This window comes from Takifugu rubripes, chromosome 13 (assembly GCF_901000725.2).
Source record: "Takifugu rubripes chromosome 13, fTakRub1.2, whole genome shotgun sequence".
Taxonomy (NCBI): domain Eukaryota; kingdom Metazoa; phylum Chordata; class Actinopteri; order Tetraodontiformes; family Tetraodontidae; genus Takifugu; species Takifugu rubripes.
The window spans coordinates 9,115,914-9,141,770 of record NC_042297.1 but is presented as its reverse complement, the minus strand read 5'-3'; the positions used below and the strand labels follow the sequence as shown (position 1 = coordinate 9,141,770).

Below are 25,857 nucleotides of genomic sequence, written 5' to 3'. Positions count from 1 at the left end.
CTCTACTATTCTAAAAATACAAACAATTTAAAGCCATTGATGGTGTGACAAATGCAAAACATGCCTATTTTATTGTCTCTTAAGCTTAACTGAAAATAAATACTGTTTTTTTTCGCCCCGAGCGGAATTTCGTTCTGTATTTCATCTTTATTACTCACACATCACTGAGTTTGCAAAGCTCTGATTGAACAGAAAATCACAGCATGCTGATCTTTTGATAAGAATAACTGCGGTGAAATTTGTCTGGAGAAAAAGCTGATTTAATGACAAAGCTGTTGATAAGGCACGGCTCCTAAAGCAACCCAGCCTGACAGATAGGCCCAGGGCAGAAATACAGGCACAGATTATCATTAAGATAACAACAGAACACGGCACAACACAGCAGAGAAAAGGATTAAAACTGGGCCTGACAGTTTCACACCCTGTTGCTGCAAATATGAAACCAGGGAAATCGCCGTCTTTCTTTGCATTCCAGCGAATAGACCCACCCGCTTCAAACAATGTAACAGTAAGACTATGCAATTGCATTTCACTGAAGTCACTGAAGATGCTGGAAAATCTGTCTTCTACCAAATCTTTCTGGATGATTGATTTTAGAGAAAGGTATTTAGAGGAATACTATATAGTTGTTTTATAACAGCCAATGAAACAAATGTTCCAAGAATCGCCTTCTCCAGATACTTAATTTAAGAACTTTTTACAGTTAATCAAGCATGTCCTCTGGGGGGGAAAAGCACTCAGACACGTGGAACCTGTCTGAAGCTTTTATTGTTGATCTTAATGAAAATCTGCTAACACAGATGTTGGCTTAGCAAAGTGAATTAATCATAATGACTCCTAACTGGAATGACAATTCTGTTGAAGTTCAGAATAGGGGAAAATACAGAGTTCACCTCTATAGTGTTGGGGTATAAATTTATCTTTCAAGTATATAAATCCTGACATTTTGCACGGCGGTTAGCCAGGACTCGGACAATCCACAGCAAACAGAGTGATTAACCTCTCTCTTAATCTTATGAAATGAATCAGATCAGAGCAGAACAGTCAAGGTTGAATAAGAAACGCTGTGCCTGCAGTCCATGTAGCACAGTATGTGTCCTCAAGTCTGCAGGAAGGTTATCATTTCATGTTGTTGTTATCACAGCATTAACAGCTTTCACCCAAGAGCCTGGGAGTGTCCGCTTGTGATGCAGGTCAAAAAGATAATGCCACTATAAGTAAATTTCAGATCGCCCCGCATCTGTTATCAAGAAATAAGGATTCTGGCTCAAGTGCGGAACACGCTGGGGTAATTAGGGATAACGGCGCAGGAGCCCCAACTGAGAGAATAGATAAAACATACTGACAAAAGCGTTATCACAGAGCTAAATTCAATGTGGCTGGCATGAAATGGTACGGTGGAGGAGTCAACAAAGCCCATTATAAGAATGTGGACAAGGTTATTCACACACTGAAAGTCAATTTTTCCAAGCATCTTTGTTTTCCAGCGTGCAGTCAAGGTAGATTTGGAGTTGCAGAACAAGGCCGAGGGAGGTATTGTTTCTGTTACTTCCTAAAAAAAATATTCATTCATGTATTGCTTTTTATTTTAAAACATAATGTAATGAATTAATAAAACAATGAATAAAAACAATCAAGGAGGAAAGTTCCCTTGATTGCTTGGTGAGCAGTACTATGCAAATATACAATACTCGGAAAATACACTTCAATCTTTACATGTTTTTCACAAAGTAAAGCTAGCTCGTAATTAAATCTGATCTCTATAACTGATTAGTTAAATAGAAATGAATAAAATTACTTTAATATTGAAGGTGCACACGTGCAGACCATATTGGTTCTTTATTTTCACATTATTATTATCATTATTGTTATATTTAGTGGTATTGACATTATTCATATTGAGAAATCCTAAATGAAAAATATTTGCAAAATCTTAAACACCCGGAGGTAACATTGTGTTAAAACTGTCAATAACCTAATAAGTGGACATAATTCCAACCCTCCTGTTTACCAAAGTCAATCTATATAATGTAAAAGAAAGAATTCTCTCTGTCTCTGCTGCTGCAGCACATAAAAGCGAGGTCTCTGAAATGGTGTGGGAGTTCGCTATCTCCCAGCCTCCAGATGGCTCCGTCTCCTCTTATCTAGAAGAATGGGTGCTGCCTCAATTTTTTAACTCGCCTTATCTGGGAATCCTTTAAATTGAATATTTACTGGGCCTATGTTTTCTGCCCGTGTTAGCCCTCTGAAGTCGACATTCTTCTTCCTTGTCAAGACAGGCCAAAGGTTTTTCTCACTCATACACTCTCTTTGTCTGCCTAATAAAGTAAATGGACAGTGATTGATTATGTGATTACACAGACAGAATAGACGGTTCTGCAGTTAAACAAAGAGCAGGAGAGGGACTGAAAATCAGCTAAAAGGGAGAATTGGCACAGTCATAGAAAACTCCCAAATGCGTCAATATACAGACCTCAATTTGAAGCAAAGGTAGAAAAAGTAGAAAAACAAACAAAAAAAAAGAAATATTTTCCAAGCCACATATTGTCAGCTGCTCTGTGTACACGGGAGGTTAAGAGAACACTTGAGCATGCACTGAAAACATCTTAATGCAACATGAATGGCCACGGTCTATCTGCATAAACAGGCTGTGCCACAGTTGCAGCCTGCTAACAGTCTGGAAATGTCTTTTCAAAACCATTTTGTGAAATGCCTCCATGTTGGATTAATCAGCACAGCTGAGGATGTAATTGCAGCGCCAAAGTCAAAGCTGTAAGAGCAGATAATGAACACTGACTGCAGCGCTGCCAGAACACAGGGCAAACGAAGGAAGAAGTCCTGGGGACCAAAACGTCCTCAGCATCCTCTCAAAAATTCTCATTAAATATGGGCCATATTGTATTTACACCTAACTAAACAACCGAAAATGGAGGGAGAAAAAAAAAAAACAGGGGGACGGGCAAGAAACACATTTAGGACAACTCTCAAAAATATTATATTAATTGTTAATACATGAGGTCACGCAGTTCTATAAGATTATTTCCGTTTTCTGCATGAGATACCTGTCCCAAAGCTGAACAGAACCACAGGAGGCTTGTATTCTCACAGTTGTTGCTGCCCTCTGGTGGGAAATTAAGTCCAGAACCAAAGGAATACTATGTAAGAATACACAACTCTTTGTATAGGGTTGATGCCATCTCATATCCAATAAACTGCAAATATATATTTTCACTGGATTACTATCTGTGATTTATGTGCTAATGGTGCAGCAAGGCGATAACAGGAATCTTTTTCCTTCTGTAGTCAGTTAACAGTAGGGAAAAGGTGCTTTTCCCACTATACGGTCACATGATATGTGTGTTCCTTCAGTATTCTGTCTGGTGTCTCTTCCTGAGAAAATCCTTGAGAATAGGAGTTTATCTTAAAGATCTCTGTCCTACAAGTTGCTTATCATAAGGGTGCAAACTGTTACTTAGGAATCAATACGTGCTTACAGACACATGCGTGCACCTGGTTCTGTATTGATGTCTTTACTGTTTTGATAATTTGGAGGACACCTCAGCATTTACGATTGATTTGCTTAACGGGGGTTCAAACAGTGTCAGCTGGGGGTCTTCTCCACTCAGTGGGAGGACTGGGAGAGTAATATCAACACAGTTGTGATTAGTCCATCCGAGCAGTAGGGTACTCCAATCAGAGCCGAATCACTCCCTCATTACAGACGACGAGGCCAGATCTCAGTGGGTGTACCGCAGATTCCCGTTTTGTGTCTGTGCGTTGAAATTAGCTTAAATTCATTTCCGACATGTTTTCCATCAGCTCCAGACTACATCACATTTGTGGAATCTGTCTTGGATTCATTAACTTCTACGACATTCAACCCTGAAAGCAAGTGGAGCCAGATCATTTATTGTACCTTCTGAGTCGAAACTGAGTACAATGAAACTGTGATAGCACACAGTACAGTGCAAATAGTATGGTACTGTCATATATCCTTCAGCTTATTTATTTTTGGAAATATTAGTTCTTGTGTATTGCAAGTATAATATTTAATGATTGGAATGATGCAAACAGGTGATTAGCAAAATCTTATCTCCCACAGATTATGACAGCAGATGATTACACTAGCTAAAGGTTAAATGCATGGCTTGGAACGCCAACTTTAAGCAGCAGTATGCAAGTTTGTGGCCAAAGCTGGTACCACTATCAAAACACTGGAGCGTGGTATCCCTCCGCCTCCACCCAGAGTACGGGTTGCCAGTTAAGTTTCTGGATCCATCAAAGTCTACGAATGAACAAAGTACTGTCTCAGTTTCACAGAGGCTGTGCTCACTTTGGAACTGTTCCCACACTGTATCACTTTATGCCAGAGAAACGGGATTAAGATAGCAATGCATGATCAGAGCTCAACCAAAGTGACGCTAGTGTACTATGAACGAACATGCACAGTTTAATTCGACCGTAGAGGATATTTAAAATGCTCTTGCTCACTTTTTTTTTTTTAAATTCAATTAGCTGAACTTAGGTGAATCTTACGTTGTTCAGGAGAAAATTAGCAACTTCGGTGTTCCAAACCTTCTTCGCATTCCGCCGTCTTCATCCTTCAATGTCATCTCCTCTGCAGATCAATGTTTTGATCCTGACTATGTCGTGTTATTGTTATTATTGTATTGTAATTATAATAAGGCCTTTGAGGTTTAGTAATGTCTGACGTTTATGATTGGACACGTTCGCAGCTGAAGCTCAAAGGTAACTGGCAACCTTTGCTTTTTAAATAAGAATATTCTGGCTGGACTACTGTCATTGGTGAACGTTGAAATGAACGTTCTTACATACACCCTCTTTATACTAGAATATAAATTTCAGGGTAGATTTTGTGTTAAAAATAAATAAATAAATCTTGTATTCAACTTGAAAACACGACCACCATTTTTGAAGTTCTGTGGCCTGAATGCTAAACGGAGCTTTTAATATTTATAAAACTTTGCTTGGTCAAAGAAGCGACATGGTCAAAATACCTGGTAGCACACAACCAACAATTTGTTCGTACTAAGTACTGATCATAACTTGTATTTGTACATCCGCAAACTTTGTCTACAGAAGTGTTCTTAAAACGTAAAGTGCAGATTTTCCGTTGTGTTTGAACGCATCACGTCACGGAGCTGCCTGGTTTCGACAGCGGTGCTGCGAGAGTAAACATGTGGAGAAGTACGCAAAAGATCTTTTCATCGTGTTGATTTTAGACGTCCTGTCAGGTAAATTGATTGGAAAGGTTGTTCGTTGTGATGTGGGCTTTTAAGTACCAAACCGGCAAATTCTCTATATTTGTGTGTTAAACACCATCCATTTTCAGACACGTCAGACATCTTAGAATCATAATTTATTCTCAGTACAAAATATAAGCAGCACTATAAGTAAAATGTCATAATTTATTTGTAGCTGCCACTGTTGAATCTGTGAAATGCTTATGTAACCACAACTGAAATCGAATGTTGTGTTTCCTTTCAGCAGAATAACACCCACTGGAAGCTTCTTAATGATGTCAACAAGACATATCGTCATTCTCTCGACTCTGTGCACTTTGTTTTCTGCGTACCCAGAAAGGGAACGAGTGCATGACTTGATGGTCAGATATCCTCTCATCGATGGGTAAATGATTTATTTCTGCAGATATTAAATGTGATCAGTATATGTAGAAAAGCTCCCTGATCATCTCAAACTATATCTCCTTGTCAGTCATAATGATCTACCTCTGCAGCTGAGGAGATATCACAACAATCAGCTCAGCCAAATTGATCTCCACAATCTTACCAAATTTTCCACTGATATTGGCCGTCTCCGAGTGGGCCACATACAGGCACAGGTATTATAGTCATCAGTTTTTCCCTTTTCTCTCATTCTCTAAAGTGCTCGTTGCTCCACAGAGGTGAAAACCACACACTGATTCTGTCAAACACGTACACTCTGTACATGAGCCAGACGGAGAATGACAGCCCCCTTCAGTACTAAGATGTCTCCCTTGTTCTCTTGTGCTCCATCTTGCTCCACTGTCAGATGTTTTCAGTCTATGTGATGTGTGGAGCCCAGGAGAAGGATGCTGTGCAACTGACTTTGGAACAGATTGATGTGGTGAGACGCATGTGTACAGAGTACCAGGATTTTGAGCTGGTAACATCTGTCCAAGGTATCGCGCACCTTTTGAAGAGAGCGCATGTCTTCTCTCGATACATACACCAGACAGATCTAAGTATGCTAATTTCTTAAAAGAGCCATGGACTAATTCCTGTTACAGTATTATTCTTATTTAGATGTTAATACTGTTTAAATCCAACACAGTGAGTGAAAATAGACAGTCTTATACATATAGTAAATTAATGCTTTATAAAATAGCGGCACACCGCTGAAGACATTGTGCTAACTCATCTTCCCGCTGTGCATTTGGGTCCAACGGCGTTTTTAGCAGTGATATATAACCCCGTAGCAGGTACCAAAGCTTGTCCTAAATGGAAAGATTCCTTTGGGCTAATTTTATATGTGTCATGGAAGGGCTGAAGAATTCTGCAATAAAGAGCAAGATAGCCTGTCTAATAAGCATCGAGGGAGGACATTCTATCGGCAGCAGCCTGCCGACCCTGAGGATGTTTTACTTGCTCGGGGTCCGTTCCATGACCCTAACGCACAACTGCAACACTCCCTGGTAAATGAAGGTTGCTCTGTGAAATTTAAGAAGTGCTAATTGGATATACTTTGTATTTGCTGGATGAACAGCATGTGTGTGTGTGCGTGTGTGTGTGTATTGGTGTAGGGCTGAATCATCTTCACGTCTTTATGCTGTCTTTCAAAGAGAAAATAACAGTCTAACACTCTTTGGCCAGGTAAGTTCAGTTTTTAATCATCTCTGCCATCTTCCACTGTCTTTGAAAACATTAAAATATCTAATTCCTAATTTATATTTATAAATAAGATCACATTTAACTTGTACTTTATTATATTATATAAATGATTAATTGTAACTAATTTATAAGTATTTAACTTTTATAGCATATTCTTCAAAAGGTGGAAGGTTGGTCTTAATCTGAGTCCTTCCTACAGTTTCTGAGTGTAGTGCCACTTGAGTTGTTACCTGTACAAATACTCTCATATTTTGCTGCAGCTATCAGCAGAATTGTATGGCTTCCTCCTGTGATGCTGTTTTACAGGCAGTGGTGGAGGAGATGAACAGACTGGGAATGATTGTGGATGTGTCCCACGCTTCTTGGGACACAGCGTTGACTGTGATGAAGCATTCCAAGGCTCCTGTAATTTTTAGCCATTCATCTTCCTACTTTATCTGCAAACACCATCGGAATGTACCAGACTGGCTGCTGCGTGAGCTGGTGAGGAAAACAAAACCCAGCGAGTGATTAAGTGGTGGAATAGTCAGGGAGAGCTGTGGAGATAACGAGAAGAGGAAGTTACCCAGGAATTTGGCTAGGCATTAGATTTATAACTACAACAACAAGCATCCTTTGCATCTTATACAATTAATAACAACAATTTAGTCTTGGCATCATGTCATTTCTCCACATTCCCGAAAATAAAGCACATTTGCCGAGTCTCTGAAACCTTCGAGTCCGTTCCCTGCTTTTGTTGTTAAACTGTTTCTGCTCAGCAATCGTGCAAGGGCTTGTCCTGAAACATACCGTAAATGTTTGCGGCATCATTGCCTATGAAAGTGGATGAGGTGGTTTTTCAATTCACGTCGGCCAAGTTCAGCTAATTACAGCCCGGCAGGTGTTAACGACATTTAACATAAACTGCTGTTGTCGTGGCTGGGTGTTTGACTTTTGTGACCTCAGCCCAACTCACTTGGCCCCATCTGGCACTTTAGCAGATGTGGTCTTCATTTTGTGTGTGTGCGTGTGTGTGCTGTAGCACAAGCATGTGATTGCTGCAGGGTCATGGGGTGATTCGTGTAAACCTGATGACCCACCACAACTGTCAAAACACTCAGTCTGAGTTAAGAATTGTGAAGATTATTTATACTTCAAACTTATAAATGTATGAAAAGTTAAAATAAAAAAAGGTATCCTTCTTTCTACTGCTTTTACTCCATCAAGTGGATATGTTAAGATTTGTCGATAGTTGCTTTATTTTTAATGTTATCTTTTTACATGTTTGAAAATGCATTCATTTAAATTATATGTAAAACCAAGAGTCTGCATTGTTCATGCTTGGCATCTCAATGTCTGCAATCTTTTATTTTGTGCAGCTTATGTTCCTTTTTGTGTTTGTACTGTGTGCATTACTTAAGCTCAAAATATGTATTTTGTGCTTCAGAAAAAGAGCAGAGGGCTAATCATGGTGAACCTCCACAGCAATTTCATTACCTGCAGGGATGAAGCCAACATTTCACATGTGGCAGGTAAACATCAGTGTGAGCTGATTCTATATACTCAGTATTTTTCCATCTCAGTTGAATTGTTTTACACTTTCAGACCATTTTGATCACATTAGGGAGGTAATTGGAGCCGAATCAATAGGAATCGGAGGTGACTATGAAGGTGTTCAGAGGTAAGAAAAATCTGACTTATGCAATTGTGAAAGTTTACAGGTTAAAAATAGAATCTTGCCAAAAAGGGCTGTGGTGCACTTTGACAAAATAATGAGATAATACAATGGAATTTATGTATCTAATAATATCTGATAACCTCTGTTGCTTTGCAGATGAAGCCACGTATAGCTTGGTTTTAAACCATTTCAGCTGTGTTTTGATAAACCGTCATTGTATCAACAATCAAATTTGATACAGTTGTACTCCCAGAAGAGGCACCGGGAGAGAGCTGCAAACAGGATCTAGATATTTTAAATGGGCCTTCGTAGGTGGGCTTATATAAGAGACACTAACAAGGCAACTACGTACAGTATAGGAAAATACACAAGTCATGAAGCAAGACAAAAACACTTTCTTTTGTTTTGCTCGTTAAATATCTGTGGATTACATTGTGCATTTCCTGGTTAGATTCCCTCAGGGCTTAGAGGACGTGTCAAAGTACCCCCACCTAATCCATGAGCTCCTGCAGAGGAACTGGACTGAGAATGAGTTGGCTGGAGTCCTTCGGAGGAATTTCCTGCGAGTGTTTGAGGAGGTGGAGAGGGTAAAAGAAGACATATTAATGATGAATAGCAGAAGAAATATTTCCATGTGTGTGCAGTAAATAGAGCGCTCTAATATTTTACCTGAAAACAAAAGTATTTGCTGCCTTTTGGCTCTTTTGAAATTGCGTAATTATCACCAGAGGTGGAGACAAAGGAAAAGGAGACATGAAAAACCATCTGCCTATTCTTGACAGAGCTTTTTTTTCATTTATCCATTTCCTTTGTCTCACATGTTGTGTTTCAGGTGCGTGATCAGTTACGTTCAAACAAACCCAGTGAGGTGCAGATATCCTCAGAGGAGGTGCAGAATCCCTGCAGGCTGGACCTCAGACCGAAGCTGAGACAGTCTGCCATTTCCCCGACTGTCTTTTCCAACAGCAATGAGCAGAAGAATCTGTTCTTTTTAGCCATAGTCCTGCTGCTCTCCAGCATATTCACAGGTTAATGACTATGTCTTCAAATTCTTTGTCAGGTAAGGTGCTTTATAATGTAAATAAAAAGGTTAATGAGGTTTTTGTAACGATTCAAATGTCATTACCAGTCAGTCAGATAAGGTGAAATTAATTACTTTTGTCCACAATGCGTTCAGGGTGCAGCCTAATTTGGCAGATGGCTGTATTTTTCATTGTTGTTTGTGAACTTTTCCTGTTTAATCTTGAATAGAAAGTAGGAGGTGAGGTCAAAAATGGCCTATAACGGGCACAAATCAACACAATATGTAAATCCAATCCAAACACTGCATCTGATTCTATAAAATTATGTTAAGGTGTTGTTAAAGGCCTACATTATGCTCACAGACGGGAGTGGAATGACTTCCTGTCCGCAACACCTAATTTGTTTGCTGACTGTAAACTGCGATGCACAGCAGAAAACTGCAAGACTGAAATTCTTGCTTTGCTGCTGCACAATTAGAATTATGTTTACACAGAAAATGCCTGCAACAGATTTGTTCCAAAATTGTTCTTTTTATTGCAGTGAAATACAAAGTTGATTTTAAAGTGAGATGACATCTCATATATGTGTTTTTGAGCAATATTTGTATTTATAAAAATCCAAATTAAGCTGTGTTGAGAGCATCAATGTGAATGAGGACCCAGCAGATTGCTTAAATGTGTTTCTTCCTGTAAATATCAACAATCAGGAAGGTCCAGGTTATGATCATTAAATTTGAGTGGGTCTATGAGGAAATCATAGAAATCTTTGTCCAGTCAAGGACTCTGACAGTTTATAAAACAAGCGTACTGTATACTGCAGGAAGTCTTACTTAACACCTGTAAACACAGTAGCAATAGAAAGTAAGAACATTTGAAAGTCTTTCTGGCACTTTTTGCATCAGCAACAGGAGAACATTACAACTTCCTTATTCATGACCTGGGACTTTTCCTTTATTACTTCAGCCGTTGAGTGGTGGCACAATAAATAAATAAATAGAGACATACCTTCCAAATTAATTAAAACATCTGATATATTCTTAAAACAGCCCCCACACGTTGTCGACCCGTTCAGTCATCCTTTAGCCTCAGCATCATGCAGCTGCAACCCAAAGGTTAATGGTCGTAGATGGACATGTGGAGCATCTGCCACACAATCCATCCAAGCACATATAATAATAATAATACTAATAATAAAGCAGATACATTTACACTAATGTGTTGCAATATTCTACAAGAATATAATTAACCTCTTTTGCATTCAAAAGTCCATTCTTTACAGAAAAAACTATTGTGTTTGGGAGAAGTTCCTCGCGACCACTGGTTAATATTTGATCACGAGTAGATGGTAATAACCTCTCGACCTCCACCTCGGACCAGAAGCACTCTCTCCAGGCCTTCAGTCAACACTTCCAGAAACTCCATATCTGAAGTGCAGGTTAAAGGAGTAAAACCCCCTAAACAGCTTCTGTTTTTGCATCAAAGAAACTCTAAAAAACTGAAAGGAGACCTTGCATTTTCTGATTATGTTGGCTAAGGATACAGTTCTCATCTCCGTCTGTGTTTCGTGGCGGTCCTGGCATGTTGAGCAGCACTAATCGAGCATCGTGGGATCTGTTGACTATTACCTCGTTCAGCTTCACAGCCGTATGCATCCGCCTCACATTAGACTGATCCCTGGAGAGCAACAAGAAGTAGAAACACAGAGCAATATGGGTTTGTGCTGATGAGGAACCTTGCTGATCCCTTTTTACTGGCAGAAGATAACTGGATGCTACTGACGGTCTGAGGCTCATTAGCTCTCTGAAGTTTTCAGGAACACTGCACTTGTTCCTCTTCTCTGCCTCAACCTTCTCTCTCGTCCACGTCATCTGCACCTTCTCTGATGGGAGCTCAACCACGTCCTCTTCCTCGTCTGAGTATAGACTTCCCATGCGAACCAAAGAGTGTCTGTCCTTAACCAGCTGGGCCTGCGAGTGAGCGCAGCGTAACGAAAATTGAAATTGTCAATTGTGAGAAAGTGAGATTTGGAAACAAAGCCACATGTGCGCTGACTCGCTTTAAAAAAGAAAAAAAAATGAAATCCTACCTCTCTTTGTCTTTCTGCACTGGAGAGCCTCATCTGCCTCAGCATCTGTGACCTCTGCTCCATCATCAACGTTCGCTCATAGCAGTATGCTGAAATATCGCTGTCATGCTAGCACACAATAAAACCCAACATGTTAATTCATACTCGGACAACAAACAATATAATGCTGGTTTCAGCTGAACTTTTCAGGGCTCACAGCCGTTTCTAATATAACGAGACATTTATATATTTCAACCTTTGCTGGAATTGCATTAGTGTTAATATTGATTCTTACCATCTCCACCACCTCGACCTCAGCCTCTATTCTCAGCTGATAAAGGAAAGTGGCCAGATCTCTCTTCATCTGGATGCTATTGTCATCCATCTGGGCAACAGTGAAGATGCGCATCCTGCATTTCCTCCACACCTGTCAGTCAGTATAGCTTAAAGTTGGAAAAGAACCAACATTCTTGCAAGGAACAAACTCTATTATCGTTTAGAAATTCTGAAGTTTATAGTAAAGAAGTCTATCATCTTACTTTATGCTGTTTGAGGAGGAAAGGCAGCAGCATTAGCATCCCGCCATCGTGGACAATCCACCACACGTCAATGTTGCCTTCTGTGAAGCGTTCGTGGTTGCTCGGGTAGAGAGACACATTTTTGGGTACCATCAAGGCAAGATGGGCAGCTGTGGTGCAGCGGACTGTGCCTGTGTGACAATGGTATTACAGATAATTATGTGGTAATTACCTCAGTAAATAAATTCCATCTAAATGAGGGTTCAAAAATAAACTACAGAGTTTGCCTGTAAAACAAATTGCATTATTGCACAACCTTGTAGGTATAACAGTGAGAGGCTTACTAATGAAAGTCTTCCAAGCCCGAGGGTCTTCACTCTGTCTCCAACCATATGGCCAGCCCATCACCACTGTGTTGTGCTTCATTCCCCCCAGACCGCAGGACTGGATCAAATGGATGACGCCCTCCCGCACTTTAGATGCCACCACAACCTGACAGAAACCTTTAACTCTCTCAATCTCCATCATGTTTTTAATTGCCTACAATATGAGAAGGGGGCAAATAAATAAATCAATAAAAATCAACGACTTGGAGAGCAAACTCATTATAACCATAAAAGTGGTAATCTGGAACATGCTCTTTTTCCTTTTCCCCCCCTCATTGACTCTATTCGAGGCTCTTAGAAAATGATGCTGTCTAGAGAATAAATCATTTACTTCAAGAACAGCTAAAGAAAGTCAAAAGAGGCAGGCCAGGATCCCCACCAAACACCAACAGATCCAGGTCGAAGAGAATTTTGGCTGAAGCTGAAGAATTTTGGACTTTTTTTTTTTAGCTTTTCAAAGATGATTTACCTCTTATCCAAGAGGCTTCTTCAGTGGGAGTCTAAGAGTTATATACAGTGTTGATTTATTGAATGTCATTTATTACACATAATTCCCAGGAGGATCCAGCCTTTAATACTACAAATTACCACCAAGACAGAAGTCAGTGAATAAGCACAGCGTCTAACTCTGAGATTCCCACCAGTTAATATAGAATTGAAGAAGCATCTTGGATTACGCCAGGATTCTTTATTAAATCAATGGTGATGTGATGCTGCAGCACAAACCCTGCAGATTCAGGGACTTCTCTTTAAGTCTAAATGTTAACGACCAAGTAAGAAGTTGAGTTGTGTACTCAACAACAATTGAACTGAATACAACTTTCTTGTGTAATAACAGTAGAAATTACGTAGGAATACTCATTTGTTTGCATAGACGGCTAGACACTTGACTTCTGTTGCTTTCATTCACATCACATTATAATAAATGTTCCGACACCAGGCTATTATTTCTTGCTGAATCGGCTCATTGGAAACGCATTGTAGAGATAACAACAGCGAGTTGATTACAGCCATGTCCTTTGATTAACGTGACAAATATGTTAAAAAGGCAGCGGGGGAAGAAATATGGCAAATAATTACATTTCACAATGCACAAATGGGACCTCATTTATAACAGTTGCACCAGCTGGAAACGCAGAAATGCCACAAAACACAGCAATGCGTGGACAACGGGCATTATTCGATGGTGCTCACCTGTTCTGCCGCTTGCATTTCGCCATAGCTTTCCAGGAAGTTGCCCTGAACGACAGAGCCCACGATGGTCAGACCCTTGCCTGCCTTCAGCTGGGAGACAAAAGTGAGTAGTCGGGGATATTTGACGTGGAGGTCTTCATCCAGCTTCAACAGCACCAGCAACTGAGGCCTGTTTCACATTCAGGGAAAAAATAGTAAAATAGAGACAGCATGTTTGAAGAGATCTTGGACATTTTCATGTTACAAGAATAAATGGAATTAACGTTAATTTGATATCCAAATTTTTGGGAGAACCCTGGGATGGTCTGGCGGAATGCCCGGGAAGTATTCCTACCTTTGAAACCTCCATCACCCCTAGTGACCCCACTTAGGAATAATTGACAGCTAATCAAAGGTGGATCGATGTGTTTTTATGGAAAAGGTGACAGGCATTTACTGTAACTGCCCAGCCAGCAAAAAAACATTTATTCACCATCTGTCAACACAAATAATGGCAGCAGATCTCTTAAACACATTTTACCACATGGAGCATCAACCTTGAGGGTTTGTACTATGGAACATTGGAGTAAAAAATACAGTGATTGCAAATGAGAAGTAAATTCATGGGACTGAATGGAAAATTATTTGTCTGCAGTCAAAGGGCGTCAAATGGGAGATGTTTTATTTTTCTTTGAATGCCGCATGACAGCTCCACCCCCCCACCACCCCACCTGCTGTGAGTATGTTTTCCCTGGTTCAATCTGCCCTTGTGTTGTTTTAAAATATAATTCCGGGTGGGTGGCGGTCGCACATCTACCAGACACTCCTCTGAGGATGATTTAACACCTGGCTGTCACAGTCTACTCCCTCCGACACCTTGTTGTTTTGTTGCTTCATCTCTGGTTGTTACTGCAATTTGGGTTGTGTGTCATGCAACGGCATCCTTGAACAAATGCTCATTCAAAGGCACAACTGACCAGAACGCATCATGTCATTGATTTTTTTTTTCTTTTCATGCTAAATTTCATGCGAAACCTGTAAACATTTTTGTTCAGATTGTGTATCTCTCACTGTTTATACATCTATTGCGTCTGTTGAGCTGGGTGGGGTGAAGGCAGCTAATATATGCCAACAACCTCAGAGAGGAACCATTGCGACCCCCTTCTGTGTGTAGCCGTACCTCCAATTTTTGGTGTGGGGGGGTCCAACCTCCAGTCTTAAGAGGGCATATCGGGCACCACTCAGGGACAGTCCTCTTATCCCGTCTCCCCACTCTTTCTCTGCTCTAATGTGTGAAACACAGAGTCAAGACTGTCATTTTAAATGAATAAAACACATCCCATTATGTGGAATGATGTTCAGCAATGTTGTTTGTTTTTGTTTATTATGTTATTTCACATACGCCATGAAGCAACTCGATGTAATTAAAGTCAATGCAAAATAGCAGAAGGTGCCATTTTTCGGTGTTATTAATCTATCAAAGACTCCAAACGTACCCCTGGTACTCAATGTACTTATAGATCATCCCTGCAATGCCCATGGCCACGATAGCATAGTACCAAGAGGAGATGAACATCAGAGCCAGACACATGCTCATGCCCAGGAAGGACAGTGCCCTATGGGTGAAACATGCCTGCGGTTATATTTGTGCTCATATAAAAACAAACAACCTATTTACAAAAGGAACAGGAAGAGAGGGATGCTATAAATATCATTAAAGACTGACACTGTTTGTCAGCAAATAAAAGGAAACCACTCTAAACCACATAAAAGGGACACTCACCAGTGGTAATACCTAAACCTCGGTCTCCAGTTGGGCGTGCGTAAAAGGGTCTGAACGGCGCACGCTAAGTTTACAAAGAGATAGCACATCAGGAAGAACCTGTGAAAGACAAAGAAGGTTTTTCCTCAGTTTACTCCTGCCATCAGCTTTGTAGGTGGCATCTTGGGAATGTCTGCTTACATTGAGAGGATTGGAGCGACCATATCCAGAGAGGCAATAAGGATGCCCAGTTCAGCTATGAGCCCAGTCAGCAATAATGCCCATGTGGGTTCTCCATTGGTCTTTCCATGACCAAAGACCTAGAACAACATTAAGGAAGCTCATTGCTGTTTTAATCTAGTTACATAGTTTGATTTTGGGTGACATTTTTTGTCAAATGGAGCTTTTTCCTATCATTTTCAGTGTGTGCTGTCCTACCCTTAGGAAAGGGATAATGTTGTCTTTGGCGATAGCCTGCAGAAGTCGTGGGGCCCCGGTGAGGGACTGTAGGCCGGCCCCGACTGTAGAGAAGAACGAGCCAATGACAATTACCCATGGAGACGGCCAGGAGAGGGTTCCTACCACCAGGGTTTTACTAACAGCATCCCCAAACCTGCAGACAAACACTGACTGAATTAAACTTTCAACAGTCTTTGTAATTTTCATATAAAATAGTCCAATCAACTTTCCTAGAAAGAAAAGAAAAGAACTTACTTGTCCCTTAGCACTACTCCTTCAATGCAAGAGCCAAAAAGGACCACAGAACTTAAATCTGGATACAAGAGGTCAAGGAGATGACGCAAACCCATCAACTAAATCTAAATTTCCTAATAAAATGACATGTTGTGATCCAAAATAAGGATACAAACAAGCGAGGTGGTAGTAATAGCTAAGATAGTTCCCACTGGGATTGCCTTTTGAGCGTCACGGAGATCACCTGATCTGTTGGATCCTGCCATGATACCTGTGAAAAAAGAGACAGCGCATTTTTAAAAATGACTTTGACAGACTGTTTAAACCTTTTGGTGGGTAAAACAAGACAGTTTGCATGTTTTCATGAACCTACCCGTAGCAGATGGGAAGAAGATCCCCACGAGGACAGTGAATGACGTAGCAATGTCCGCTGACACATACATGCCAAAGTTTTCAGTGGCACCGTGGCCATTTACTGACTGCAGCGATGGTTTTTCTAAGATCTCCCCTTTCTGTAGGTAGTTCCCCCACAGGTTTTCTAACAGAGAAGAGTATTAAAGCATCACTGCTGGTCGTGATATATTCAGCTAATATGACTTTATTTTGTAATAAGTTACTTATTTTCACCTCTAATAGCTCCACTTCCCAGCCCAGGGATGCCCTGTATCTCTGACAGATTGTTCTGGAGGAAGTACTCGTCACACACGCTCATGTTTCCAGGCACACAGAACCTTTCCCACAGCTGACTGGGCACCGTGAGGTTTCCCGTCACCACAGTCTTCGAGCACACGTCAAAACGATCTCTCACCAAAGTCCTGTTTCCTAACATGCAGATCCTGCAAAGAAGGGAGAAAAAGCAAGTTTTCCTTTAAAATCCATATTCAACTAAAGTCTGAAGAATTCATTTATTTAAAGACAGATGCTCCCTTTAGGATCTGGCTCTCGGAACTTACGGGAATTCCGGCGGATGAGTCAAAGATTTGAATGCTCCAGCATAGATGGAGACGATAGATATAATGACACAGGTGAGGAAAAGAGAGGCCAGCTTGTTGACATACTTCACTCCTACAAAAACCACCACAGCCATCAGACTGAGGCAGATGGAACCGTAGACTCGCATGTTGTTCAGCATGGCACTGTCAGTCCCGTGTGGGTCTGTGGCGTGAAATATGGCAGCCTGGGGCACCAAATATTTCTGAAGGAAAATAAATCAAATACTTTACATTTGTAATGGAATGAGGAATGCTATATTTTAGACATAAAAATTTGATCTACAATCAAATCAGTTTTCTTTGAGCAAACTAACCAAGAAGATTTCAATAGCCCCCAGGATGTACATGGCAGAAGCAAATGTGGTGCCCAAATAAAAGCAGAGCCCTACAGCTCCTCCAAACTCGGGACCCAGAGAACGTGAGATCATGAAATATGAACCTCCAGCTACAAAAGAAGAACATCAAGAAACAAACAGATAAATAAAACAATCAGTGCTACACAAGTAGGCAAAAGTCCATTAGCTGAGCTGCATGGTGTTGATCAAACTGTGAACTGCTGCTGCCACCAAGTGGAAGACACTGTAAGTTTTACTTTGAATACTAAAAGAATCAGCAAACTGAGAAATTTATGCACTTCTAGTAAGAAAATATGCCACCTAATGCCATCTGCTGTGATAAAACTGCAGCGGGACTTTTCATTATCAAAGTTTTTACCTGGGACAACACCATTGGTAGCGATGGCACTCATGGATATGGCCGTGAGCATCGTCTGCAAAGAAAAATAAAAACTTCAATTATTATGACATCAGGGCAGCTCCTGTGCACCACTTCCACAATTGGCTATTCAAGGTGACAGTCGTCGCTGCTGGATTTGAGGCTGTGGAATTATCAGTGTTTCTATATGTATCTGCGGCAGAAGTTGTCAGCCTCCATGTCTTTTATTTTAAATGTTAACAGCTATGGCATAGACACTCAAACAGCAGGTATAAACATATGCTACATTTTCAGATTCTAGTTTAATTGTGGTTGTTTACATACCGCTGGATCCACATTGCAATGCAAATTTAAGCTCTCCTACCTTGTACAATCTCTCTCTATCTGTATATATGTGTGTGTGTGTGTGTGTGTGTGTGTGTGTGTGTGTGTGTGTGTGTGTGTGTGTGTGTACTAACGCAAGAGCAGCACATGAGGACGATCAGGAGGGACTGCATGATGCCGGCCATCCCGACAATCCATGTCAGTCGAAGGAAAAGGATGACACCAAAAATGTTCTGGAGACACGGCAGGTAGACTCCCATCAGTGTGCCCATGTTGGGAGACTGTAGGAGGACAAAAGCGAGAGAGGAAGGGGTGGGGTGGGGGGTGAGAAGGACCATGTGTGACCAATAGTGACCATGACATTTCAGGAAACAAGTGTATTGATCATTGGCATTGATTGGTGTACTTTTTAAAAGGTCAATCGATCGTGTTATCAGCGCTCTGCATGTATTCTGCTGCACACAGCCTTAGCTAGGCTGCAGAGAACACAGAGGCTATCAATCAATCAGCGAGTCCTAATATTAAACTTGAATTGTAATAGCGAGGAGTGAATTTAAAAGAAAAATGAGGCACAGGACACACTGACCTTGGGTGCCTTCTTGCATGAGGCCTGAGCGCTCTCCTCCTCCTCATGCTCCTTCACTCCCTGTGTGATATTGGTGTAGGTGACCAAACGGCTGAGCAGAGAGGAAACCTTGGGCCGGATGTCCATCTCCTCCTGGAGGAGAGACGAGGACTTGAGTCAGCAAACGATTTGGTTCCATCACCTGTCAACTGGGAAATATTAGGAAGGCAAACACCCCAACAAACCTCAAACAGAGCAAGGTTCCTGTCATAAAACTCATTCTTCTTGCCTCCAGGGTCAGCGCCGCTGAGGAATGGGCTGTCTTCGGTATGATTCCCATGGTCTGTGAAAGCCAGCAAAGAGTCTCATCAAAGCAGTGTTGCACAGTTACAAAAAGGTAGAAACAAATATAGGACAAGCTTATAAATATACAAAATAATCTACTTGAAAAAAAGAACGTGACATTTGCGACTCCCATTTATGGAACCTGATACAACACTGTCAACGATTGCAATTAACCATGCAAATGACTGGCAGAAGGGCAGAAAAAAAACAATATAAAATGAATAAACTGGAAACTTGTGATCAAATCTCTTATAAACAAACAACAGCTCACTAGAGGTTCAGGTGCCAGATCATTTGGGTTTTATTTTTCAATATTCAATCACTTTTTAATTAGAATTAGCAACCTAAAAGTCCACAGGTAGCAGTAATCTATAGAAACACAATTTATGCTGTTAGTAAAAGGCCAGCGCACATGGACAAATCAGTGCCCAGGTGATAAACAAGCACATAATTAGATTTTCCTCTCATTAACTTCTTTTTTTTGAAGAAAAGAATTAAGCAGAGATGAGCATGGTGCCTGAGGCAATTATAGAACGCAAAGGGCACTTCACAGCCTTGAGACACACACACACACACACACACACACACACACACACACACACACACACACACACACAGACCTTATTACCTAACAATCACAGTTCCATCCAACCAAAGCTCATTCTTCTCCAGCCACCCAAACACGTTCTGCCATCCCGACATGTGGGCATGAAAAATATTCCTCAGCTCCACTTAGATTAAGCTGATTGGACTTGATCTGTGGTGCTCACTCACCTGCGTTCTGCGTCCCACTGCTGCTGCTTGGACTGTGTGTGAGCATAGTGTTGTTGTGTGCAGTGCACGCACCACGATACAGCAGCCTGTGTTCTAGCTGGGGGAATTGTCGATTACTATCTGGGACACCCACTCACGCTGGCAGACTGCTCATTGAGGGGCATGGGCAAAAACACAGGGAGGAGGAGTGGGGAATAATAACTTTTAGGGGCGTTCGCTGTAGCGGACCCATGCAGAATACGGTCAAGACTTAGACTGATGATCAGAACTTTACTGGAAATGAACATAAGAGCTGACAGGATAAACACACTTTTTAAAAGCCGTACAGGGCACCGTCCTTTGTTATGAAACGGGGCCATTGTGAATTGTGAGCTTTTACTGCCAATGAACGTCCTTTAAGCATCAACATGTTTCATCCTTTGTAACCTTTAAGAACATCCGTAAATTACCTGTAAACTCTGAGGATACATGGACACAATTAATGACTCTTAATCTTAATGCACATTAACCTTGCGCCTCCACGGATGAGAGACGCACAAAACAGATAATGTGCACATGCCAGCGTTTTGAGGCAAAATGATTCTTCCTGTCATTGCTGTTCATTACCAATAGTATTCAGGGCTGTTTTTACACAATGTAACATGGTTACATTTACATTACATTGATTATTGAGGGTCAAGCCTACCCTGATACCTAAACCCGTTGTTTGAGCTTATTTTGCAGGCATGGGGGTTCTGCACCCATGTACAAACATCAGTTATGTTAAGTAAAATATTTCCACTCTGTTGAGGAGGGACTTGTTTCCAACTATTGTGTTCAATCATTTTCTAAAAGGAAAAAGGAAACAGGGAAGGGTTATTGGTATGAGGGCAAACTGCAGACTTCGCGCCGCTGGAGCGACATGAGAAAAGTTGCCAACAGTGCCCTCTAGTGTCACCCTGCTGTCATTGGCAGGAGATAAAACATCTGTAAGATAAGCATGAGAGCAGAGATCCTATGACATTGATTTGACCAAAAGAACCATTTGGAAAGTGGTAGGATCGACAGTATTTAAAAAATTTTCTTGTAGAATTTACTGAATTTCTGATAAAGTTTGCTTCTGCTTCAGTCCAAAAATGTCCCTTTGGCACTGTGTCCCAGCAGAAAGGAGGGGTTTCTAATAACCTGATATTAAATGCCTATTTAAAAAGATTAAAACTCATTAAGCTTGTTATAAGAACACAGAAAGGAGCCGTGCTGGGCGCACAGAGCAGCTCAGAGATTCCACAACAACATGTTGAAACGTGTCGATTCTGGCCTCAGCCGGCAGACGCGAGATGCATAGCGCAGCTGAACTTTGGGTGGGGATTGGACAGAAAGTCCTCAGGCAGCGGTGTGCACAGCATAACGCGTTCTAATTGTAAAGGATGCTGCAACTTTGGTCTGCAAGCCCTAGATAAAAAGGAACATGTGCCAGGACACGTTCAAGGCACTGCTGAGGTATCCTTGAGCAAGGTACTGAAGCCCCAAATGGTCAGATAGAGTCCTGTGATGAGCTGGCAACTGTTCCTCTTGACCGAAAGCACCTGGGATGGTCTCCAGATGGACTGCATATTTACTTATTGTTTTTTAAATGTTAGTGTATTACACCATTTCTAAAAACACCTTTCAACCATAATCATGTCCAACTGTGTCCACAAAAGCATTTCATTTTACCTGCACTTGTACCAGTGAGAAAAGTAAGCCCGTGTTTTTCTCTGTCAGCATTAGTTTTTGGCCTTAAGAAAGTTTATTAAAATAAAAAAACAGTCAGCTGAACAAAAAGTCAGGAAAATTCCATATGGACGTGATCCTTCAGCACCAGAGAGGTCTTTGCCAAAAAAAGAGGTTATTTTAAGAAATCCGGAGAGAAAGTCAGAAATACACAGCGTCTTTAAAGCTGATTAAGCGTGAACAACAAGTGCGCTGCAATTAGGTTCTTATGAAAAAGCCTCTTAGCTCCTCTTTAATAAACATTTGAGACTGAACACGGAGAGGCAGATAAGTCGGAGAGCTTAGCCCATTTTACTCTGTACTAAAAGTTGGCAACAATGTCAGAACAATCATTTGTGTGAGTGTGAGAGCGACAGTGAATGAGAATACACCCCATGTGCATATTAATGACTGTCTTTAAGCTTTTAGGCACTGTAAGGAGATGCAGTTTAACAGTTTTAAAATCATAATGCAATTTGTTATCCAAGTCGGCCTGGTGTCATCTGTTTGACTCACCACGTCCTCATAACCCTTTCCCACAATACTTCCCACCCTCACCCAACCAAACCTTTTGTGGACAGGAGACCAGATCCGTTAACAACAATAGAGACTTAGTTTCCATTAGTCACACGGGCGCAGTGGAAGTCTAACATTAGCAAAAAGCATCAGGTACACGAGTCAGTCCAGCATTTTTCAGAATGCTTGATTGTGATGATTTCAATGTCAATTCAATGCCATTCAAGTTGACTCATTATCTGAGTTCATTTTACTTCCCAAACTCCATTGTGCTTTCAAATAAATGTCTTGAACTGTGCAGTTACCCAACAACACAAGGTGGAAGGTTTTACTGGCAACATTTTAAAAGGCACAGCAGCATGTCCGACGCCTGCATCAAGGGCAATTTATTAGTGAGGTGGAACAAATAGAAAATAATCAACAGTGACACTGTGTGACAGTAATTTTAACCTTGCTAACAAAGGCTCGTCCCCACAGTGAAGCCCATCTACCACTTTATTTCAGTGGCAGTTTCCGACTTATTTGCATCTCAGCCCAGTAGAGGAATGCTAACCTGCTGAGCCGAAGAGCAGGGTGCGTAAGTTGTGAAGTGGGTTGATGAGGACAAAAGGAAAGCAGCTCACTCTGATACCTTCAGGGGGTAAAGGTGGGTGGGGGGACTATTACGCCACAAAACAACTCTGCTGCTGCATGTGGGGCTAATGAACTCGAACCAGATCATAGATACACCATAAAGAGATACATTTGCATTTATTGTATGTTTTTCCTCCTGCCAATTTTCTGTTACAGTGAAACCATTTTAAATGTGTTTTAAAGAACTCACAAAAAACCCACAACTCACAGGTTGCACCTAAACCTATACAGGCTACAGACAGATTACTAAAAACCATGTACAAAAAAAACCAACAACCACAAAATCACCTCTAACGTAAGGATATTTCTAGTCCTCACTTTCACAGCTGCACTCCCTCCTTATGTGGATTCTCAGGACTTTTAGACATTAATATTATTGAATTATTTACCAGCAAGTTCATTCCAAACATACTATTCGTAGATAAGCTTGTACATCCGTTATTTAAGTGCCTATCTTATTGCAGACCTCTCTAATACAGGACAACCCTGTTGAACTTCAATGAACGAGTCAGCCAGAATCAAAGCAGCAGATATAAATGTCTGAGGAGTCGATTAAAGTTGTGTTATGTGATGTTAATTATCATATTCACCATAGCAACCTTATATGGACCGTTGTCAACGCTGATTGAGCTGGTTGCTGCTCTGCCCCCAAGTGGCGATAATAGACAATTACCGCAAATGCGATCATAAAAAAGAAAACTCATATCAGCCTGTATTGATCACACATTAGCATTATGAGGCTTGAAAAAAAAAAAGTATTTTATGTTCTAACTACAATCAAGTACTAGTTTTACAATATTTAGAAATGTGTAAAAACATGTATTATGTTTTTTTTTTAAAGAGATGGAAACAAGCCTGCCTCTGGTTAATGCTGACGCTATAAAGTGATAATTTATGAATAAAATCAACACAGACACACTTCAGGGCAGAGGTCTCTGACTGTTGCTTCAGAGTTTCTGGTGTTGCACGAGAGTGCTGCTCCCCTACAATGACCACACTGTTGATCCACACAGACGCTATACTGACAGGACCTAACACACCCAATCCCACTCATGTAATTACACACACACACACACACACACACACACACACACACACACACGCACATCTGCACATGGAAAAGTACTGTATATGCTAAAGTATTTGGTTAATGTCTAAGAAACTGTAGCACTATTGTAGTCCTGGCTCCTAAACTAACTTTAAACTGTGTCAAGATGCCGAGTAAGCACAGTTGCACAGGTTAAAGTAACAATGCCTTTTTTTCTGCAGGTGTGAGGAGCTTGACAGAAACTCTGGTGTGTTTAGCAGCCTCACATCTTGTTGTTCCCTTCCTCCCCCTCTCCTGACATCACTTCGCGGCTCAGTTTGACAGCTGTTACTGTTGCTGTCAGTGCTGGGCGGGAGAACCTCGACAGCTTACAGCCCAGGGAAACATCCATGAACTCATCAAATCTTATATTATATATCTTATATTATATTATTATATTTACAGTTCCCACCCCTGTGTCCACAAGTCCACATTGGACACAGTACAAAGTTCTTGAACAAACAACACGCCAGGATTTCTGACACACTGGGCTGTCAATGAGCTCAGAGTGTTATGTTTATAAAATTCAATTTTCTCCTTGAGAGCGCTGTAAACGGGCGCCTTGCATGCATTCCAGAGGCAGACACAGGCAGCTACTGTTGGACACCGTGTGGAAGGATTCCTCCCTTTTGTGATTCAGACATGGGTCGCTGCGAGCTCTGCCATCGTTCAAAGCTATTACCTCATCTACGTGGAGCAGTGTGTGACATGCAGACTTGCCCAGTGAGGCCACAGGAAGCCTTTCTCAGTAAAGCGTGGGTGCTCCACGAACCCCACCCATGTGTGCCTTTCATTAAAAACTCCTTCTACAGTTGGTTCAGTCCCTCAACATGAACTAACACTTCTCCCCCAGAAGCACTTCTCATTCTTCCTTTCAACTGTCAGGGACACCCCCTCACCTCCACACACACACGCACGCAGACACACACGTAATACTGGGAAGGGACCTGTGAATGACAGAGAGGCGAGCTGAGACAGACAAACGTGCCTCTGTGCTGTCAAGCGACCGATCTCTGTGAATCTAAATCCCCCTCCTGGTACAAAGAGAGCTCCATCTTCTGTACAACTACCCACTTAGGGCCTTTCCTTGTTGTGATGTGACCCACCTCTCCTCCCCTCCTCCGAGGATCTCACCCCCACTGTGCCACAGCTCTCGCCGCTTTTGTCATTTTCCCCTTTGTCTCTCATCTGTCCATGAATTCTAGATTAAGATTCTTTACAACTCCGAAACTGTTTGGAAAAAGTCTGTGAAAATTGAGTCTGAGTTGTCTGGATGAAAAATGCCTTGGAAAACCATTTTCTGGCTTTGAGGAATTGCCATGGTAACCAGATAACCAGCTCTTCAGAACCCTGTTCAGAACCTTCTCAGGAAGCAGTATCTTCTCTTCCCACAGAAAGTATCTGACTCAGAAGACTGTTTTACCACATCGTTTTAAAAAACTGACTTTTCAGGGTTTGGGAAGAAGAAAAGTTTGAATAAAAGTTGAATAAAAGTGGCTCACCATCAATGCTGACAGTATCCTGATGATCAGAGTTGTCCTGGCCAGTGTCCCTGTAATCCACACAGTTAATCCCCTCCAAGCTATCATAGCTGGACTGAGCTTGATCCTTCACCGGTACCACTGTGAAGTGAGGCATGTTTTCATTACTCTCTCCGTGCTCAGATTTAACATAGCCGGCTAGCCCGTTAGCCAGCCTCAGTGCAACTCCCACTAATGGCAACTACATTCCACTACACTGCGCTCACTTCCTCTGAGGGGCATTATCATACCGCCCGCCCACAGCCCGCCCCTCCTGGCCTTTTTTTCTATTAACAGAGAGGGTCTGATGGGCTCAAGGATGTGTTTGGAAAAGGATTCTGCTCCCTGAAGCTCTGAGCTGTGTCGTCATGAGTCATACAGAGAGAGAGAGACAGAGAGAGAGAGTTGGGTTAACCCCCCACCCTCCCAACACACACAGGCGCACACACACACACCACCACCTCTTCCGTCTGTGTCATGACAAAGT

The 25,857-nt window shown here is 41.4% G+C and overlaps 2 protein-coding genes across 6 annotated transcripts; one reads left to right on the top strand and one right to left on the bottom strand.

Annotated features, from left to right (window-relative positions):
• Positions 1-4,304: 4,304 nt before the first annotated feature.
• On the top strand, positions 4,305-10,195 carry dpep2 (dipeptidase 2). 5 transcript variants are annotated; one of them, XM_029846202.1, is made up of 12 exons: positions 4,305-4,749; positions 5,101-5,208; positions 5,509-5,649; positions 5,737-5,863; positions 6,055-6,184; positions 6,547-6,697; positions 6,806-6,875; positions 7,200-7,376; positions 8,320-8,404; positions 8,478-8,553; positions 9,002-9,137; positions 9,383-10,195. In XM_029846202.1, the coding sequence occupies exons 3-12, from the start codon at positions 5,537-5,539 to the stop codon at positions 9,581-9,583; spliced, it is 1,266 nt and encodes a 421-aa protein (XP_029702062.1). In that variant the 5' UTR covers positions 4,305-4,749; positions 5,101-5,208; positions 5,509-5,536; the 3' UTR covers positions 9,584-10,195. The 5 variants fall into 5 exon arrangements, with proteins under 5 accessions (XP_029702062.1, XP_029702060.1, XP_029702064.1 ...); XM_029846200.1 differs by having other exon boundaries at positions 4,306-4,749; positions 5,101-5,255; XM_029846201.1 differs by lacking the exon at positions 4,305-4,749 and having other exon boundaries at positions 4,939-5,255; positions 5,512-5,649.
• On the bottom strand, positions 10,084-25,605 carry slc12a4 (solute carrier family 12 member 4). Its single transcript, XM_029846198.1, has 24 exons — positions 25,353-25,605; positions 19,010-19,107; positions 18,786-18,917; positions 18,334-18,480; positions 17,876-17,930; positions 17,476-17,606; positions 17,123-17,364; positions 16,797-17,005; positions 16,543-16,707; positions 16,342-16,440; positions 16,191-16,248; positions 15,915-16,089; positions 15,678-15,796; positions 15,498-15,596; positions 15,211-15,330; positions 14,895-14,999; positions 13,736-13,904; positions 12,500-12,695; positions 12,177-12,346; positions 11,933-12,064; positions 11,659-11,766; positions 11,352-11,539; positions 11,113-11,246; positions 10,084-10,996 (listed from the first exon to the last, which is right to left on the bottom strand). The coding sequence occupies exons 1-24, from the start codon at positions 25,486-25,488 to the stop codon at positions 10,905-10,907; spliced, it is 3,279 nt and encodes a 1,092-aa protein (XP_029702058.1). The 5' UTR covers positions 25,489-25,605; the 3' UTR covers positions 10,084-10,904.
• Between the last annotated feature and the right edge of the window lie 252 nt (positions 25,606-25,857).

Excerpts from the sequence above, each read along its gene's own strand:
- slc12a4 (XM_029846198.1), bottom strand. The coding sequence starts at position 25,488 with ATGCCTCACTTCACAGTGGTACCGGTGAAGGATCAAGCTCAGTCCAGC. Across the intron at positions 15,000-15,210 it reads AAGTACATTGAGTACCAGGG|AGCAGAGAAAGAGTGGGGAG; the intron begins GTACGTTTGGAG and ends TTCACACATTAG. Across the intron at positions 12,347-12,499 it reads GGCTTGGAAGACTTTCATTA|GCACAGTCCGCTGCACCACA; the intron begins GTAAGCCTCTCA and ends ATTGTCACACAG.
- dpep2 (XM_029846202.1), top strand. The coding sequence starts at position 5,537 with ATGATGTCAACAAGACATATCGTCATTCTCTCGACTCTGTGCACTTTG. Across the intron at positions 5,864-6,054 it reads TGGGCCACATACAGGCACAG|ATGTTTTCAGTCTATGTGAT; the intron begins GTATTATAGTCA and ends CTCCACTGTCAG. Across the intron at positions 8,405-8,477 it reads CAACATTTCACATGTGGCAG|ACCATTTTGATCACATTAGG; the intron begins GTAAACATCAGT and ends TTACACTTTCAG.